General features: G+C 41.1%; 2 protein-coding genes across 3 annotated transcripts; both read left to right on the forward strand.

The window, feature by feature from the left end:
* The first annotated feature begins 509 nt into the window (after positions 1-509).
* LOC308386306 (crystallin J1C-like) lies at positions 510-7830 on the forward strand. Of its 2 annotated transcripts, none has more exons than XM_080865755.1 (10): positions 510-552; positions 1077-1143; positions 1580-1759; positions 2426-2524; positions 3055-3147; positions 3226-3382; positions 3460-3575; positions 5767-5844; positions 6752-6891; positions 7483-7830. In XM_080865755.1, the coding sequence occupies exons 2-10, from the start codon at positions 1077-1079 to the stop codon at positions 7579-7581; spliced, it is 1029 nt and encodes a 342-aa protein (XP_080721881.1). In that variant the 5' UTR covers positions 510-552; the 3' UTR covers positions 7582-7830. The 2 variants fall into 2 exon arrangements, with proteins under 2 accessions (XP_080721881.1, XP_080721882.1); XM_080865756.1 differs by having other exon boundaries at positions 521-552; positions 1074-1143.
* A 1979-nt stretch (positions 7831-9809) lies between these two features.
* On the forward strand, positions 9810-19722 carry sh3glb1a (SH3-domain GRB2-like endophilin B1a). Its single transcript, XM_080865754.1, has 9 exons — positions 9810-10008; positions 10431-10572; positions 11191-11319; positions 12689-12822; positions 13537-13629; positions 16243-16332; positions 17296-17396; positions 17916-18150; positions 18521-19722. Exons 1-9 carry the CDS (start codon positions 9946-9948, stop codon positions 18626-18628), a joined length of 1095 nt encoding a protein of 364 aa, XP_080721880.1. The 5' UTR covers positions 9810-9945; the 3' UTR covers positions 18629-19722.
* Positions 19723-20073: the final 351 nt, after the last annotated feature.

Below are 20073 nucleotides of genomic sequence, written 5' to 3' on the forward strand. Positions count from 1 at the left end.
CGTGATAAAAGAGCCAGACTGAGACGATGAAGGGTGTGACCCCCAGTGTTAGGTCTGCAGAATGTGAAATGTGTGTTTCCTTCCTCTGAAAGTGTACTCTCACTTCTCCTTAAATACAAAATGACCATGGACTCCTGAGATGAACCCAAATTATTCAAGGTTGTCTAGTTTTTAATTGTGTGAAGTAACTGGATGGCTTGCTGGAGATATTTGTAGTTTAGTGATTCTCACTATATGTACCATAAACTCGACATTCGTGTGGTTCTGTGAGAAATCAGTCTGTCTATCTATAATGGCTGGATGTTTTACAGCAATCTTATTAAATGGCTATCTTAGACTCTCATCTCATTTGATAATGTCATTAGAACTGATGACATTATCATCAGCCTCCCCGTGTATTCCGTTTATACTTTTCTTTGCATTTCAACGTCCAGTTGGCCTCCATTTTTCTTGAGTTGCCGTGTGCTTATCATTGCCCTCCCCTTATCCTAAACTGTCAGTGACACAAGAGCACTTAAAGCGGTATGGCAAAGGGAGAAGACTGGACGTAAGGTAGGAACCAATAAAACATTTTCTTGTTATTAACAGAAGTTATACTTTATGATGCACCATATACAGTAAATGCATGCTCTCCCTATAGATATAAAGTCTGGAATAGACATGAATACCTCTAATCTTTTCACCAGACGTTACATAATCACATATAGTCAAAGCTGTGTTGTGTAAGTTTACATGGAAACGTCTTTTTCTTGTCAAAATAGGTGGCATTTAAGTCCATGAAGGCAAGTTTGATCCCATTATAAAAGATCTATTTGTGCATCTGGATTTTCAATAGCAGCATTACCCACCGAAAGCAGGGAATTAAAATTAAACATGTCAAAGCATTTTAGTTGCTGGCAACATAAAAGCATTTCCAACGTCACGGAGAAACATTCCTGTTTCTTTAATGAAAATTACAGACATTTCAGACAAGAGTTGCTTTTTATGGCTTATGCTTTATTATCATAAGAATAACCATTTTATATAAGAATGCAGCATTTCCTGTTTATACTGCTGTTTGGCTGTAATGAAAGCAGATGTCCTCGAGTGTTGCAGACAGAGCCATTGGGGCCATTATCGGGGCAGCAGTGGCAGATGCAGCAGGTAAGATAAACCGAGTGCAGATACCGGGAGTGAGTTAATTAGCAACAGAGTTTTACATATTGCAGATCTTTCTCTTTTAGTCCCCCGAATCCTAATAATTCATAGGCCTGATACTTTCACAGGGTTCATGTTGAATTCATGTTTATTTCTTAGAGTAAAACTGAGAAGCCTTTATACGTCACATTTTCTCCCTTGTTTGGTGTTCAGTACAATTAAGCAGCATCTGTATTGACTGATAAAGCACAGGGGTGGTGCCTGGATGTCATCTTCACCCATGATGTTATGGAACCAGAGTTTCTGCATAGCAACCAAACACCACATACTGCCGTTTGCCATTGTTAAAACATGCTTGTTATTGTAATGCATTAGGATGTCTGTATTTTCAATAACTCTGGGAAATAATATATCCATTACTGAATGTTCCACACACATACAGCCCAGCCCATGCACTGGATCTACGACCTGGACAAACTGAAAGAAGTGCTCCGTGATCTGGAGCCCTGTCCAGAGTTTCGGCCTCAGTCAGCGAATCCGTTCTACCGCAGGACGACGGGCGAGCAGACCTGCTATGGAGACCAGGCATACGTCCTGCTGGAGTCGCTGAGTCGGTGTGGAGGTAGTGAAAGTCGCTCAGACAGGCGGCAACTGTGTGTCATACACCTGCCAGCGTGTTTAATTTAGAATTTAGAATAAGATGGTAACAAATCACATTTTTACTGTAAGTAAATTTAGGTAGTGTGCAAATACTTTTAAGTGATCATAAATAATTTTATATAGTGTATGGGTAATTTTAAGTTCTGCATAACTTGAAAGTCTCCTTTCCTGTAAAACACCTGCAATTTAGACGAGGTAAACCATGATATGAAAATTTAGCATACTTATGATGTCATATGGGGAAATTTTACGAGGAAATTATGCAGCATTTAAGATTACTTAAATAATATATTTCTGCCCCTTTCTTGTAAAAACCCAAAAGTCATGTACTACTACTTAAACAAAAATGACTTACATACTACTTAGGTTTTCCTCACAGTGTAATTATGTCTTTGTTACCCTCCTTGTCTAGTGTGCCTACCTTTAAGTATTTATAGGTAACATAATTGCAAATACATTTAAATTCCTTTTAATTATTGGGGAATTGTGCCCTCAGTCATCAGCTGTGTTATAAAGTGTTACCCAACATTTATATTATTAGATTATAACATTGTTAAACCATGACCTTTTAACGTGCAGCCTGTGACAACCACTTACACTGACGCAGAGTATTGCCCCGTTTCGACAGGCGTTAATGTGGAAGACTTGACCAAGCGCTTTCATGAGTTCTTTGGACCGGGAACGGTCTACGATCTGCCCCTGAATGATCCATACAGAAAGAAAGGAGGTACTGTGCTTGTGTGGCTGCCATCTATCAATTTTGCAATTTCCATGAGTTAATCACCAGCTTAACAGGTGGTGATTAACTTTGTGGGAGCCTGTGTTTCTGCATGATAACTCTGTGCGTGCTGTTTTTCCTCCTGCTGATGGGGGCATTCCCTTTCCATGAAAATGTTCCACAGTCAGACTTCCTTTTTTCTTCTTTAGTTGGTTTTTGTCCAGCACTTTGAATATTGGCTGTTTTTTCTGCTGTCAGGGTGTCGTATAAATATTGTTGTGCAGTAAATTGCCACAGCACCACGGGGCACTTTGGGTACAATGAACTGCAGATGGTTTTATGTCTTCTTGGAATAGTATAAGAAGAGCTGTGTCATCAGCGATAGCCATCATGACTGAACAGAGAACAGAGCTCCACCTGCAGAAACTTAAACAGCTCCATCAGGACATCCAAGGGAATGTTTCTTTTCCTCTTCTTCCTGCTGTATATCTACCAATTCTTCCCTCCCTCATAAAGCAGCTGTTTGTTGCATTTGATAGGCCCTAAGGCAATTCTCCCCATCGATGGCCCATGGAGGAATGCGAGCCTGAAGGCTTTCATCAGAAATGTCGATGCTGGCAAAGAAGAAACTGGTAAATATCACAACTGCACAAAGACTTTTCCATGCCCTGATTTGCAAGGTTGTGATCTTCATGTGTTTTGTCTTTGAGGCTGTGACGTGGACTGTCAGATAGACGGTGTCACTAAAATCGCTCCTGTGGTGGCTATGTACGCCGGGCGACCTGAGATGCTGGAGAAAGTGGAAAAAGCCATTCGCGTGACCCAGAATAATGACATGTGTGTGGCTGTCACACTGGCTGCAGCGAGGTAAGTGGATACATCATGGCAGGCTAGGGAATTGCAAGCCTCTATCCATCTGTCTGACTTTGTTTGTGCAACATTAGGTTTTTGGAGCATTTCATTGTGAATGGTCCAGATCCCAACGCTCTGGATGCAGTTCTGGCTCAGCTGAATGACCCCGATAGACCGAATCCTCAAGAGCTGGACAAGGCTGTCATTGGTAAGGGTTTGAAGACTCATTCAATATGGAATTTAAAGGAATAATGCAAGAAGAATACAGGAGAAGATTGATGCTACTCTTAAATAGAAGGATCACTATAAAAAACAAGAATGTTCTGGGTGAACCTTTCTGGGTGGATTTTAGCATGTTCTCCCAGTACCTATATGAGTGTTTCTGGTTGACTCGTGAGTCTAAATGGCCTTAGCTCTGAATGACTGTCCTTGTTAACCATGTGATAGGCTCTTCCCCAGTGACAGCTGTGATAGGCTGCAGGTTACTCTTGAACAGGAGAAGCAGCCGTGAAAACAGACGGATATAAATATAAAGCTAGAACCAAAGTTTGATTAGCCTGCTTTGGTTTGGCATATGAGGGAAATGGCTAGCTCAACTCTCACTAAATCTTATAAATAGCCCAAGAGTGAGCAGTTTAAACAAACAACTAATGAGCTATAGAGCTGCTGATTAGCCGATGTTTTTAACCCTTGGACAGAGACAGTATAAAAGAGCTACAGCAAAATCAGCCATTAGTTTCCAAGTCCTGCTTTGAAGCCTCGAGATAAGTGTTTCATCTTTGTTGCACAAAAGGGAAAAAAAGGAATGTAACAGTGAGAGGAGGATCTGGCTATAAATTTTGACTGTAAACATTGGCTAATGACTAAATTCTTAGCCAACTAGTGTGTAGTTTCATACCATATTTCAAAACAAAGTATAACTTAGATTTGTTCAATTTTTACTTAGCATAGCTTAAATTGAGTGACTGAGCCAGGGAAATCATCCAAAAAGTGTTCACAGAGAGCGAGACACAAAGCAATTTCCCATAGATTTCTATAGGACGTTTTTGCCACCAAAGCATATCGCCATCTGGTGGCCTTTACATAGAATGCATTGGCTTCATTTTTCTGACTAGAAAGCTAAGTCCATCTTTGATACTGTCTAAAGTTTCCCTTTAAGCCTTTATGTTAAACCAAGGTTAGCAGTTTCTAGCTTCATAGCTTTAGATTCAATCAACAAATGTTTGAGTGGCATCACTTTTCTATTTGACAGTTAACATTTCACAATAAAATGAAAAGGTAGTAGCATATTTACTCATAGAAAATCACAAAATGTCAAGCTAGCTTTAACTCAGAAGCTAGAAAAAGGATAAAGATATTAAGCTTTTTGTCCATATGTACCAGTTAGCTTAAGCTTACTGGTGCATCTGTTAGTTTATGCTAACTGGTGCATCTGTCTTAACTACTAATATTAACACACAGGATGGACTGTCTTTAAATCCTTTACTACAGCAAAAGTGCTTATGCCTCACTTTAATCATACTTTACAATAATTGCATTCACAAACTTAACAGGAAAAAGTAGAAAACATTATTAGCATGTGAATTTAAAGTATGCTGCATTCATGGTTTTGTTGTATTTGACTGCTTTATTTATGTTTACAGATGTTTTAACTGCTTTAACTGTGAGAACCACATTCCTATAAAGTCAGCTTCCATGAGCTCAAAAAATAAAAAGTCTTGCTTCAGCTTTATCGCATTTTGCAGCTAATCCAAGGGGTTATGAAATATTTTGTTTAACTTAAGTTTCCAAACCCATGAAAAAGCACCAAATGATCCAGTTTATCACAAACATTCATAATCACCGCATTTGGAAATATCCAGCTTGCACTGGGCAGAAATGGCATGAAAAGAGTGATAAAACTGCATTAAATCAAACCTTAAGTTTGCACTTAAGTGCAGTGATTAATTGTAGCATTGGTCACAGTCCACCACTATCTTGACATAAGCTGCATTTATCTTTTATAGATATGATTTGGTAGGACAGTATAGACATGGTCAGGAAGGAGGCAACACGCTGCTATGTGGTGTGATCTGTAGCCATGAACAAGTCCAAGGTCACAGCTGACTGAAGCCTGTACATTGCATACCTGTACATACAGTCCATGTAAGGCACTATCGTAGGTTTTGTTACAAAAAAGCTGCATATTGGTGGTTCTCTTTGCATTACTTCTCCATTATGTCCTTTAAATAAGCATGTCGACAGAAATCAACTTTTCGTTTAAGACTTGAAGATATTGCATACCAGGACACGGTTACATTTAAAATTGGCAGTTTGTATTTCAGAGTCAAAAGTCATTTGTTACAAGAAAAACAATAACAAACAAAAATCTCATCTCTGTTCCCGTGTCTCCACTCAAGCTCATATCAGCCAGGTGAAGGACAACCTCACCAAGACATCCCAACAGCTCATACCTGCCGTGTTCACAAACACATGAGGTAAGCTAGCAGGCAGCAGCAGGACCCTTCCTGTCAGTGTAGCGCTCCAGTCTTTGATCTCCTGACTAATGGTCTCCCTCCTCCTGGCTTTTCATTCTCCCGTTCCCGCTGAGTTGAGTGTCTCAGGTTTTACAGGGCTAAAAGGGTTCAGATACTTAATGTACACGTGGAAAGTTCTGCTTGCCAGTTCACACCATTAATATAATGTACATTTTAAGTATACTGTAAAGCCGCTAAAGACCTCATAGTATCTTAATATGCTAACAGGGCACTTCACTCTCAGACTGCAGGCTAACTTGTGGTTCCTAGGGTATTTAAAAGTAGACTGGGAGGGAGAACCTTCAGCTTTCAGAGCCTTTCTCTTTGGAACCAGCTCCCAGTTTGGAGTCAGGAAACAAACTCTGTCTCTACTTTTGTGATAGAGCTTTTACAGTTAAACCCTCCCTTAGTTACGCTGCTGGAGGCTTCCCACGATGCACCGAGCTTTTCTTCTTCACTTCCTGTGTGCTTTTATACCACTGCTGTACTTACTATTATCAAACTCTGTCTCTTTCTTCCATACTGTGCCTTTCGTCCTGTCTCTCTCTCTGCTCTCTTTTCCCTCCCTTCTGGTTCTACCAGAGGTTTCATTCTGTTAAAACATAGTTTTTCCTTCCCACTGTTGCCAAGTGCTTGCGCACAGAGGTCGTCCAATGGGGTTCTATCTAATATTGCATTGTTATATTGTCTTTACTTTACAATATAAAGCATCTTGTGTTGACTGGCTGATGGGAATTGGCACTATATAAATGAAACTAATTTGAACTGAATTACAGCATAGTGTGGCGTCATAAGGAAGAGTAAAAACATTAAAGAGCCCAGTAACGTGGATACAACCATGTGCCATTCATACTGGATCTGTTTCCAGCTTTGCCCGGTGCGTTCCAGGGAGCGCTTCATGGAGTCCTGACACTCAACCAGCTGGACGAAGCAGTCAGAGACACCATGCGCTGCGGGGGATGCACCGCCAGTCGAGCCTCCTTCATTGGAGCCTGTTTTGGGGCACAGGTACTGTAGGAACATGGTTGTTGGATACGTAAAAAGAGCCATGGGTCACTTATCCAAATTAGTGTATGACTAGAAAAAAAGTGTTTACATTCAACACTGACACTTTTTACATGTTGCTCATTGAAAAGATAAGGCAACATGGAGTAAGTGGATACTGTTGCTACTTTTGTACAAACAAAATCAGCAAAGTCAGAATCGGGAAAAGACATTAAGGGCTCCTCATACAGCTGTGACACCACCAGAATGTGAAGACATTCAACTGCGAGCTTGTCAGCCAGACGACATTGCATCAATACCAATATTTGCACAGCTGTAGGTGGGATATCACCAGCGTCAGAATAGCCACAAGCTTCCAGCACAGATGTGAGGTATACAGCACTAATGGGAGAAAATATTCTACTTATTTATTGCCATCAAGCACAATCCAGTCCAAATGTATCTACTCTGCAAGAGACATGAAAATCCATCCTTTTTTGCATGTTGTTCTGTGCACTCCTGGAGCTCCTTTGATGAGTTTCACAGTGAGCTCAGATATTCGGAGAGCTTTGTGCTTGCTTGATACTTTCAGCTGTCATCTTGATGTGCTTTCAGACCGGCCTCCGGGGAATCCCAGAGTCTTGGAGGAAGAGGACGCTCAGATACCCTCTGCTGTTGGAGCTAGCTGAAAAAGTGCTCAAAAAGATTCAGTAATCATAGTTCAGTTTTAATTTTTTTGGCCCCATAAATTCATCATCTATGTAGAATTTGTGGATAATTGCATTTTAAGAGACTTTCTCAAGTTGCAGATGTACTTTGGCACAGCCATCCATGACAGTTGCATTCTAAAGTCTTGCGCTGAATGAAACTCGAATCTATTTGCTCGGTCGAAGCTGCATCATGTAAAAAAAATGAAATTAAATAATAACGTTGTATAACCTATTCTCAAATAAAAACTTGTGTTACTGAGACGTTTGTATTTGTCTGCTGTTTGCTTTCCTGCGGAGTGGAAAGTAGGGATTTCCTAATCTCAGGAAGCATGTCTGATGAGAGAGAGTAGTTTTGCTGAACCATTAAGTGGGTTTCTGTCTTCTTACTCCTTTGAGAACTTTCTGTTATTGTGAAGTGAAAGAGCAGATACACTTTACTTACTACTGGAACACGCAGAGACTGCCACTTATTTCTCTCTCACAGGAGCTGTTCTGCCTTCCTGAAAGTGCTGACATTAATATTCACATGTTTAATGCACCCGCCCCAACACTTCTGAAAGTTAGCCAAACATAAGGCAGTGCCAAATCCTTGATATCTTTGACATGGGGTGAGTTTAGTTAAGAAAAAAGGCTGCCGTTGGAGACTCTGGGTTGCTTTTCCAGTCAAAGTTTTACATGCAGAGATTGACTGGTTAACGCAGTCAGTCAATGTATTTAAACTGGTACTGTTTGTTATCTTAGCAAAGAAATAAAGGGAGCTATGTGTGAATTTAAGCTATTTTTCCTAAACACTGACTGCACTAATGTTTGGATGAAGAAATCTCAGAGCCAAGGCTTTGGTGAGTGGAAAGGTTGAGGCTGACTGTGCATTGGTAGCCTGCAAGGGGAAGTCATTTGATGTCTCCCTCTGCCTGACTTCCTCCCACACAGCAGGTAACAGGCTCACTTTGGCATAATCACATCCAGACCTGAAGAGTGTTTTTGTTATTCCAAATTCTGCTTTTGTTAAGATGTTTTTGGAGAAAGGGCTGATGTTTGCAAAAGATATTGTGTTACTGATGGGGTACAGCACATGTGTCAGCAGATTTTATGGAAAAAGTGTACTTAACAGTTCTGTGTGTGCACTAATGTGCACTTTACTTTCAGTGGAATTGCAAATTAATTTATAGGAGGCAAATGAGCCTCCACAAACCCAACCAACACCACCTCCTCCTGTTGATGTCAAACATAGAAATAATGTATCCTTAAATAATAATAATAATAATAATAATAATAATAATAATAATAATAATAAGAATTATTATTATTATTATTATTATTATTATTATTAACAACAATCTTTTGTATTTGTATTTATGGTATAATAACGAAAGATTCACAGAATAGTTTCACACAGTTACCAAAGGCACATGAGAAAGTAAATGGCAAAGGCCTTAAAAAAGAAACTTAACGTGACTTAAAAAAGAAATAATTTTTTTTTTGTTTTTTTACTGTTAGCACCCTGATAAAAACTTGCCCTCGTTAAAACTGAATTCCCCCCATGTCTAGCTTATATTGAAATGTTTACAGAATGAGTGAGAAGTATAAAATGAAAAAGTTGTTATAGTTTAGAAGATAAAAAATAGTTTATTTTTCCCAAAGGCTGGGACATTCCTGTGTTGCAGGAGAAAATTAGAATAAGTAAATAAAATAAAAGGAAATCGGGCTCAGTTAAATTAAAAAGCAGAATTTTTAAAAAAAAGACAAAAAATTTAAAATTCGCTTTTTTTTAAGAAGTACAAAATCAAAATAAATACAATGGCGGCTAATGTTTCCGTGTGACGTGAATGCATCCAAAGATTACTTGTAAAGCAAGAGAGAAATCTCCTACTCGCTACTGTATTCCTTTGGTCATACGGCGACCTTTGAATATTCAGGGTACTGTTTGGTTGTTAGAACAAAAATCACTTGCTTCAGCAGTTGCATATAATTTCAGGCAAGTGCTGTCCCTCGCATCATCTAAACTGCATTTTCAACGTCCCCACCCATCGTCGTATATTATTATGCGCATTGGCAATATCCACTGACAAGTTATAGAAGGGCCCTGCGACAGACTGGCGACCTGTCCAGGGTGTAGCCCGCCTCTCGCCCTATGACAGCTGGGATAGGCTCCAGCGCCCCCCGCGACCCTGAAAAGGATAAGCGGAAGCGAATGGATGGATGGATGGAAGGGAACAATCTTGTCACTATACTATCTTTGCCTGGCTCAACAGCTGGGTGGAACTTGGACAAAAAAAAGTTGCTTCAATGACATTTTGTATAGTGATGGCTCTTTGAGGGCGAGACAAGCCAGTTGTTAACATTAAGTGTTTATTTTCGCTGCTGTGCCATGGATTTTAATGTAAAACGGCTAGCCGCAGACGCCGGTACTTTTCTGAGCCGAGCGGTACAAGTAAGTCTACTCATTTAGTTCATAGGAATTGTTGCTAGCCAATGTTAGCCACTGTGAGGTAGCCTTAGCTTCCTTGCTAAAGAGCTAACGTTACCGTGATTGTTACTTTGTAGCTTAGCAGTTACACCTAATTGTAACTTAATTTCTATAATTTGCATTGTAGGATGTATTTAAAAAGCACGTGCGTCACCCAGGTTGTGTTAACACTAAGCTATTTGTTCAACTTAACTATCATTGAAGGCCTCAACACCGTCACATGAAGCTATCAACAGCAGCTGGCAGATAGCGCTAACCTTTATTTTCCGAGCTTAATAACGTTGCTTAGCTCTTTACTCTCAGTCGTCTTGTGTGTATCTTTGAATACATCTGTGAAAGCTACAACTCGCATGCGCAATGTAAACGCATATTTTTTAATTTTTCAGTTTACAGAAGAGAAGCTTGGTCAGGCTGAAAAGACAGAATTGGATGCCCATTTGGAGAAACTTTTGATCAGAGCTGAGAGCACCAAGCAATGGACAGAAAAGATTATGAAGCAGACAGAAGTCTTACTACAGCCCAACCCCAGTAAGATCACTCTTTTTGACTTTCGAAGGACTGACACTGACATCTCTAAGCAGCACAGGGCACCCACCCACACAATGTTCTTATAGACCTGCAACCTGATATTCAGGAATCAGGAATTCCCTGAAGAGCAGCTCAATAAAGATGAAAGATTTGTCGCTGCCACTAAGGCTCACATTAAAAGCTTTACTTCTCAGAGAGGGTGTTTGACTTCCACGGATATGTAGGGTGCCTGTGAAGTCTGTAAACTCAGCTGTGCATCCTCCTCACTTCACACCATGATGTTGCATCTCTGCAGCCGAACACCAGCATAGGCACAACAAACACAGACCGACCATCTGGCGGTTGCAGTCTTGTGCAACAGTCATAGAAACGGGATTTTACTGTGTTCACGTTAAACACAGCACAGATAATCTTTCACGTGATGTAGTAACATGAAACAAATTACAGCGGTTTCCGAGAGACGCTGGCTTGTAGTTTGTCATAGCTGTCACAATGAAAGCTTTCAGTGTGGGTCTTTAAGTCGGGCTGTCTGAAGCATACTAAAGTCACTCCCTGCATTTGGCTCGCTCACTGTAGTCCTGTGACTTTGTAATTGAGTTTTCTCCTTGCGCTCTGCAGATGTCCGGCTAGAAGAATTTGTTTATGAGAAACTGGAGAAGAAGGTCCCCACACGTATGAACAATCATGAGCTGCTGGGACAGTCCATGATTGAATCAGGGAATGAATTTGGTCCTGGAACTGCCTATGGTGAGTGCCACGGTGAAACACTGACAAGTACTGGGGCTGTAGTCGATCAAAGACTGTCTTTGCTCAGGGAAAGAAAGTATGCACATTACCTCCAGATTAAATAAATCAGCTACAGAGCGGCTAGCCCAGTTAGACTGCATGAATTATAAATACGCATAAAAACCTAATATTTGCACCATATTTAATGATTTTCACTTTGTTTTTTGTATTAAAATGGGAAAAGACTTTGAGCCAGGTACTCTGCACTTGCACATAGGCTCATGATATCTGAATAATGCTAATAGGCCTGTCTCAGCTGTGGCTGGATGCATCTGCCGTTAGAAAGCCGATAGACCAAAGCTACTCTGGCTTTGATTTGTTCACTCACAAAGCTTCATACATTAAACAGCAAATCTGGCAGAAAAACCTAAATCATGCCCCAGTTTTCCCAGGTAGTCTGTTCCTTTTCCAGAAATAATTAGCTACTATTGATGGAGATTTTTTTTGTTGTCCTTCTTAAAGTAATGTTGTTGTGAGTTTAATGAGAATTTGCACAGTCGGAGCAATCAACCTGAGATAACCCCAGTCCTACTGGGAGCACCAGCTGAGCTGAAACTTTGTGGTCTTTATTTCGCTGATTTGAATCTTTAACAAAAAATTAGTTTAAACCCTACAAAGGCAACTAAAAGAGGCCTTATAGCAACTCAGGTCAGAGTAGCTGTTTGATCATTAGCAAGCCTCCTGACATTACACAATGGACAAAAGACTAAAAGAAATTACGGTCGCTCTAGATGTTCAGTTGTTAATAGAATATAAATGCACGATTGACAGTGGGAAGGAAAAACACCCTTTTAACAGGAAGAAACATCCCACAGAACCAGACTCAGGGGGAGGCAGTTACTTGGTTAGCAGGGAGGGGAGGGAGACAGGACAAAAGACACACTGTGGAAGAGAGCCAGAGATTAATAATAACTACTGGTTACATGCAGGGTGGTGTGAACAAAGAGGAAATGCAGTGCATCATGGGTCGCTCCCAGTAGCCTAGGTCTGTTGCAGCATCACTAAGGATCCAGTCACCTGGTCCAGCCCTAACTATAAGCTTTATCAGAAGGAAAGATTTTTAAGCCTAATCTTAAAAATCTCTAAATATTTCTCAAAACATCATCAGCTTGTTTGGTATTCCAGTATTCTGTCTCATGAAGACGTGTAAAACAGAGTTAAACTCTGGTTTGTTTGCTTTAAAGAACATTTTGATGATTTGAGAACCATCTTCTGCTATTTTCAGTCCCAGCCAGGCCCTTTATCAGTGTCAAGCTGAAACAATATCACCATTCTCCCTCCCAGGTTTTCTGCTGGCACTAAACTTTCCTTTTGCTGCTGACCATTGTAGGAAACGCTCTGATAAAATGTGGAGAGACGGAGAAGCAGATTGGTGGGGCAGAACGGGAGTTCATCCAGAGTGCCGCCATCAACTTCCTGACACCGTTCAGAAACTTTTTAGAGGGCGACTTCAAAACTATTCTGGTGAGTTGGACCCGCAGGCTACCTGTCCTGAATCACTTTCGCTTTTTCCCGGACTTTGACCTTTAAATCTGGATGGTAAATGGTAAATGGCCTGTATTTGTATAGCGCTTTTCTAGTCCCTAAGGACCCCAAAGCGCTTTACACAACCTGTCATCCACCCATTCACACACACATTCACACACTGGTGATGGCAAGCTACATTGTAGCCACAGCCACCCTGGGGCGCACTGACAGAGGCGAGGCTGCCGGACACTGGCGCCACCGGGCCCTCTGACCACCACCAGTAGGCAACGGGTGAAGTGTCTTGCCCAAGGACACAACGACCGAGACTGTCCAAGTCGGGGCTCGAACCGGCAACCTTCCGATTACAAGGCGAACTCCCAACTCTTGAGCCACGATCGCCCCACATCTCATTCACAACAGTGACGGCTGCAGAGGGTCAACGAGTATAGCTTTAATGATTATAGCCATTATTTTACAAAGTAGTGAAAGATCCTGTTGAAGTCTGTACTTTATGCTCACTTCAGTTTAGAGTCTAGTGTTCAGACTGTCAGGTGTGTGCAAACCCACACTGTGATTATAGAAAACAAGCCCTTATAATCGTGTTATAATCTAAAGTAAACACCTGATGAATGAAGTAGAAGCCTTGTTTACACTGTGCTGTGTCCATGTGTCATTTATCTGTGAGACTTTTGTGTTGTGATTTGTGTCCAGAAAGAGAGGAAGCTGCTGCAGGTTAAACGCCTGGATCTGGATGCAGCCAAAACCAGACTAAAGAAAGCCAGGATGGCTGATGCAAGAGCTGCAGTAAGGACACACACACACGCTGATAGAACAGCTTAGTGAATTCTGCTTTTAGTACATTCACTGGCTAACGTCTTCACTGGGGAAGAAAATCTATTGGGCGTGTCCCACTGTCACTCTGTCTGAAGTCACACAAGTACTGCCTGACACACTATGTTACACGACACAAGGCTGACCATTTTATTTCTTGTGACATGCAAAGAGTCACATGAGCCACCATGGGAAGTTTTAGAGTTCCCTTTTCTTAATTTAATCTCATGCTTTGTGTTCATGTTCTTCAGACAGACTGTTGAAACTCTTGATTAAACCAAGTGTGGCAACAAAGCATGTCCTTATTCTGGTTGTGAGGTGGCCAGGTGTGTGGGTGTAGGTGTGTGTGGGTGTGAGGAGCATGTATTTGTCCTTGTACCACATGGTGTGCCACAGTTTGCACGTAAAAGCCTTGTTTAATATGTAAGCTCACTGGCCAATTGATTAGGTACACGTTGTTACTATTAGGTTGGACCTTCTTCTGCCATCATAACCTCCTTAATTCTTCCTGGCAAGCATAAAACAAGGAGCTGGAAACAATCTTCAGAGATTTTGGTCTATAATGCAAATCCACAACATCCCAAGGATGCTAGTTTGGATTGACATCTGATAACTCTGTGTGAGATATGGTACGTTATCCTGAGCCATGTTAAAAAAGGTCACTGAATAGTTTTAATGCTCATTTTAATGCTCTGTTTGAACTTCAGCAAGGCTGTAAGCCATCAGCTATGTGATTGGCTGATTTAGGTTTGTGTTAATGAGTGGTTGAACCTAATAAACTGTCCAATGAATGAAATATAAGTGGTGACGTGTTTAAAAATATTTTATTACATATTCGCTCTTAGTAGAAACTCTTGTGTTCTTCTCCACTGTTGTCACATAATTGCCAATTAACAATATAACATTAAACCGTATATGAGGAGTGCATATTTGGCTGTAATGTCTTGTAATATGTGTATTACTACAAATTCAAAGCTGCCCCTATTTTTCTCTGCTCTCCCACTCAAACTGAGCTCAGAAAGTTGTTTAAACATTTAAGTTATTAAGTGCTAAATATAATGGTATGTATTCATTTTTAATCTACGTGCATAATGTGTAGTGCTCAACTGTTTTTGTCTACAAGCAAAAAGAGTTTTCTGTAATGTTAATGGGTATTTATGTGCTTTGATTTTGTTTAAGGGGATATGACTCTCACAGCTAAGACTGTCTGAAGATGGTCTCACTAATGACCTCAGTTTTTTTTATCATCTTAGGCTTGAATTATTTTCAGCTTACATCTAAAGCATTCAGGTTGTCAGTAAGGAAATAGGTTAGATGTGTCTGAGCCGGTGTTGCTGTACAAATACTGAACAGAAGCAGTACAGTATCATGTAAGAGCCGTAGATGACAGTATCCCAGCAGTCCCAGTCTTCAGTGTTTCCAGAAAACATTCGTATCTTTTGCTCACAGTTTCCCTTGGGAAGAAACAATCTCACTGAAACAGAGTGAGCATAACTTCCTCCTCCTTATGATCGTCTGTTCTATTATCTCTTGTAGGATATTTAAAGTGTTTTAATGTAGCATTTTCAAACAGCACAGTCTAGTGAGTACTGTTGCTTTAATTGTGTGTTAAATCTCTAAAAACAGCTTTTTGTATCCACATTATCTGAGTAAACATGTTCACTCATGAGTGAGAACACTGTAAACTAAACATGTGAGACGTAAATAGTCGTTTCTCTAATCTTAAGCTGAATCATGGTGTGACATAAGGAGGGTAGCACACAGATCAGCGGGCGTCTGAGGAGAAACAGTTGATGTGCTACATGATCACGGTGCGGTTTTGTCAGAGCATGCCACTGTTGCACTTTCGCACAAACGCAGTGTGTACGCTTGTTTTGTGTTGGCTGTGGCTGTGCAGCAGCTGGAGCTCTAACTACTGTGTCACTGTTTTTAAAACGCAAAGCAGCAGATGTGAGCAGAGGAAGTGACAGAGGTGAGTGGAATGTTGGAGCCATCTTTGAACTGAACACACACGCACAGACCAAGCCTCCTGGTAGTAGTGTCAACAGCTGCTGTCGATTTCTCCATCTCCTCCATCACACATGCTGTGATACCTCATGGAAATGAAATCCTTGCAGACAAACCTGACAGGGACCAAACACTGCAGAAGCTTCCATCCTCCACAGCTCTCCCTCAGCCTGTGAAGTAGGCTGTGGCGCGCGCAGGACAGCGAGGCCATTGTCCACATGTTTATCGGACCTCTTAGCCATCCCAGCAGACCTCATATTGAATTGGCTTGCTCAGTATACGGAAAAGGAAACGTCATGTTCAGCTGTGTCTTTGTCCCTGTTTATCCATACTGCAAATCGTGTTATTTTTCCTTTTTTTAAAGACATCTGACTCATTCCATAAAAGTCGTATATTATGAAAAGCACAGATCCACACTCTGCCAACTAAACCCATCTTTTTTTTTTTTCATCTTTAAATCATATTTCCTTTAGCCTCGCCTACGCTTTTCCTTATCTGTGTCATCTTTGTCATCCATAGCCTTGAAAGTTTTGAAATGAGGTTTTTCTGTAAATTATAGTTTCCTTTCTTCATTCACAGGCAGAGCAGGAACTCAAGATGACCCAGAGCGAGTTCGACCGGCAGGCAGAAATCACCAGACTGCTGTTAGAAGGCGTCAGCAGCACCCATGTATGTAGTAAGGATGTTCCTGGTGACTGATTTCTTAGTTCTTAATTAAACTGACTGACTAGTTAGTCTACAAACACTCAGATATCAAGTTAGGTTTCAGGATCCTTTCATGTACAATGTCTGTCTAAACAAATCCATTTGAAACCATTAACCACATTCTTCAGTAATGAATCCTAGTTTCAGTGCCGGTACACTATGTGGCACCTCATACTGTGCATAAGGAACGTTGCACATTGTGAACATTTCACACAGACGATGAAGAAGGAAAAAAAACCTTGGAAAAAAACTGATATTAAACATGATATGAAGCCCAGACCTCGCTCTCTACAGCCATCTCCTCCAGCTTATCTGGGGGGAACACAGAGGCGTTCCCAGGCCAGCTGAGAGATGTGTTTTCTGCAGCGTGTCCTGGTTCTACCCCAGGAGGAAACCACCTCAACTGGCTCCTTTCAATGTAGAGGAGCAGCAACTGTACTCTGAGCCCCTCCCAAATGACTGAGTTCCTCAGCTTATCTCTAAGGCAGAGGCCAGCCACCTTTAGGAGGAAGCTCGTTTCCACCGCTTGTATCATGATCTCATTTATTTGCGTTCAAAATAACTAACAATAATAGGCTTAACAAATATTTATGGTGTTTTTTTTCCTACAACATGTGGAGGCTGCAGCTCCATCTTGTGGAAGACACAACAATTTACCAGCATTGGGCTTCATTTAAAATGTTAACAATTAGATTACACGACTAGTACATGTGGTACCTACTAGTAAGAATGGCAACGATTAGTCGACGTGTGGCGTACGGCCCTAATGTAGCCCAGCTAACACTGTTACTGTGTTATAGTGCTGCTTTCTGTGCTGCTGCCTGTCTGAAAAATGAAACCAAGTAAATAAAACATTGTTTAACACTGGGAGGACTGCACTCTTGTTTTCCTCTTATTGATGTTTCACTAATGCCGTCTCACCTCTAGGCACACCACCTACGCTGCTTGAATGACTTTGTGGAGGCCGAGACTACTTACTACGCACAGTGTTACCATTACATGGTGGATCTCCAAAAGCAGCTTGGCAGGTGAAATACTACTGCTACGTTTCATTCCTTATGTCAAGAATATATCTTACTCTGCTGTTAGAAAACATGAGGTTTTTGATATCAGCGATGATACGTAGCTGTTCTGAACCACACGACTGGAGCATCTGTGAAAAGTGCACAAGCAATCCTCATCAGTATTTTTCAAACAGAACCTGTGTTTTGTTATTACTCATAATAGTTTTAATGTACTCTGACTGTAAAGAAGATGAGTCATTCTACTCCTTATCATTTTGATGTTATTCACTTTTAGAGCCTGACTCGTCAAACAAAAGTGTTTTAACGATGTTTTTGTCATTTGTGTTTGTTAATATCTAAGTTAGCAAGTCTGAGGAGGGGTTGCAAAAAATTTCCTCCCTTTGAACTGTAAAAAAAATGAAAGAGTAATGCTGACAAATTTAATTGAGAGAGAGATAACACTGAACTTGAACTCAAACACTCATTGTGGTTCTGGGGTTCCCCAGCAGTCCACAGTTGCTTATCGTCTCCTCCTCCCTCCAGTTTCCCCACATCATTCTCTAACAACAACCAATCGTCAGTGTCGGGCGGGGCCAGCATCTCGGTGCCCACCATACCAATGTCCGCCTCCCTGCCCAGTGTGTCTGCAGGCCGCAGCAGCTCCTCGGCTTCAGGTGGATTCAGTGAATTGCGCAGCTCCAACGGCAGCCGGAAAGCCCGGGTCCTTTATGACTACGATGCTGGCAACAGCAGTGAGCTTTCCCTGCTGGCTGATGAGGTGAGGATGAAATATTCACTGTTCCTTCTCAGTTTAACTTCATGCAAGAATCCAGAAGATTGAGAAGCCTATTTTAGTCATTTTCTTCACGTGTCTTTAACCGCATGGTCCTGTAGCAGTTCCTCTATCATAACCTCTATTCAGCAGAACATAGGCCACTCCTCTTCCTTGCGGTTGAGTAACCATGAAGCAAGTTTACCTTATTTTACATTCAGAAAAAACCCCAGTCTGACGCTGCAATTGTGAGCTAACGTTGCAGCCTGAGCCGCCTGAAAATAGCACTATCTATAACAAATGTGCATCTCAGAGAGTGCCTGTAATAGAAAAACAGATGTGATCATTTAATGCAGTTTTGCATTTGTGCTTCCAGGTGATTGTAGTCAGCAGCGTCCCAGGCATGGATTCAGACTGGCTCATGGGCGAGCGAGGCAGCCAGAAAGGCAAAGTGCCAATCACCTACCTGGAGCTGCTTAACTGAGACCCACAGTCCCTTCTCTCTCTCTCTCTCTGCCCCTCTATCTGTCCAGCCCTCAGTAACCAGCTGTGATCTCATATTTATATGCAGGGGCAGGCGTCACTTTTCTCCTCCATTCAGCCGTTTAGAATGAGTTTTATTTGCAGGAAGGAGGCGTGCCACTTGTTGCAGACATGAATTGGGATGAATAAAATGGAGAGAAGGGAAAGCAAACTGACCCATCCTCTCATGTGTATGCCATACATTTGTAAAACCTGCTTCCTTGCCTTTTTTTCTCTTTGATGCCATACGACCTGAAACATGTGCCAGAACATCTCCCAAACTGTAACTTTGGAAAAACAAACTTTGTTTACAGCATATATATATATCTCAGATGGTGACCGTCATGTTTTTCCCTTGCATTTTTGTTCTTGTGTGTAAGTAGTGATACAGAGAAGACTTTTAATTTGGTGAAAAAAAAAAAAGCACTTCAGTTTGAAGTGATGCTGATCTTCTTAAAGTCTTATTTTATAAATGATCTTGTGATGCAGTAGCAGCTGTTGTGGTTTAGCCTGAATATGAATTGTTTGTAACAGTGTTGTCAGTCAGCTTTACTCACACGGAGCCTCGAGACAACATGTGCCCTCTCACAGTCAGTGCCTTTTTGCAGCTAAACCAGCAGTATTGAGGCTGTCAGATAAGCCTCCTCTACAAGTGTTCAATCCTGATATTTGTACTCGGCTCATGCACAATTTAGGTCGAATATTTATCATCCACAAACAGCGACTGCGTTTGACACATTGGTGATTTTGGTCAGCTTGGTGTTTGATTTTTTTTTTTTTTTATTTAAAGGCCTGAAAGAAAACATTTAACATTTAATCTACCTTTTTTCCATTACTAACATCCCTCATCAGTTTCCCATAAACATGCATTTCAAACTATTATGTAGACAATTTCTCCAAAATATTTTGTTACATTCTGGGAGATTTCAGTATGCTATCCCTCGGCTGCTTTTTTGTTTTGTGCGTGTAACTGATAAGATGACACAGTTGTAAAAAGAAGAAAAAACCCCAATAAGATGCATAAAATAAAGTGTTTAGAGACTGGATGCGTGTAAATTTGCTCCCCTCACTCTCGAGTGTTCATGTTCACTGATGGAACCACCAGAGGGCAGGACAAGCAGGGAACACACACAGTCTCGAATCAGCTGGATGATACATTTGTAGCAACTGCTTCCTTCTTTTATGTGCAGAAGAACATACTAAACAGATTTTTGTTGAAGTAAAAATTCAGACATCGGAAGACTTATTTCAAAAGCGTTCTTTGGTTTGAACACGTGCTACCGCAACAGTATTTACAAGGCAGTTACTGGGCCACAACTGGGAGGAGAGGTTGAACCCGAGGACTAAAATAAATTCATAATGTCCACTATACTTTAGAGCCAGCTGCTTCGATCACTGCAGAGATTT

Source organism: Rhamphochromis sp. 'chilingali' (genome assembly GCF_963969265.1).
Source record: "Rhamphochromis sp. 'chilingali' genome assembly, chromosome: 18".
NCBI classification, from domain to species: Eukaryota; Metazoa; Chordata; class Actinopteri; order Cichliformes; family Cichlidae; genus Rhamphochromis; species Rhamphochromis sp. 'chilingali'.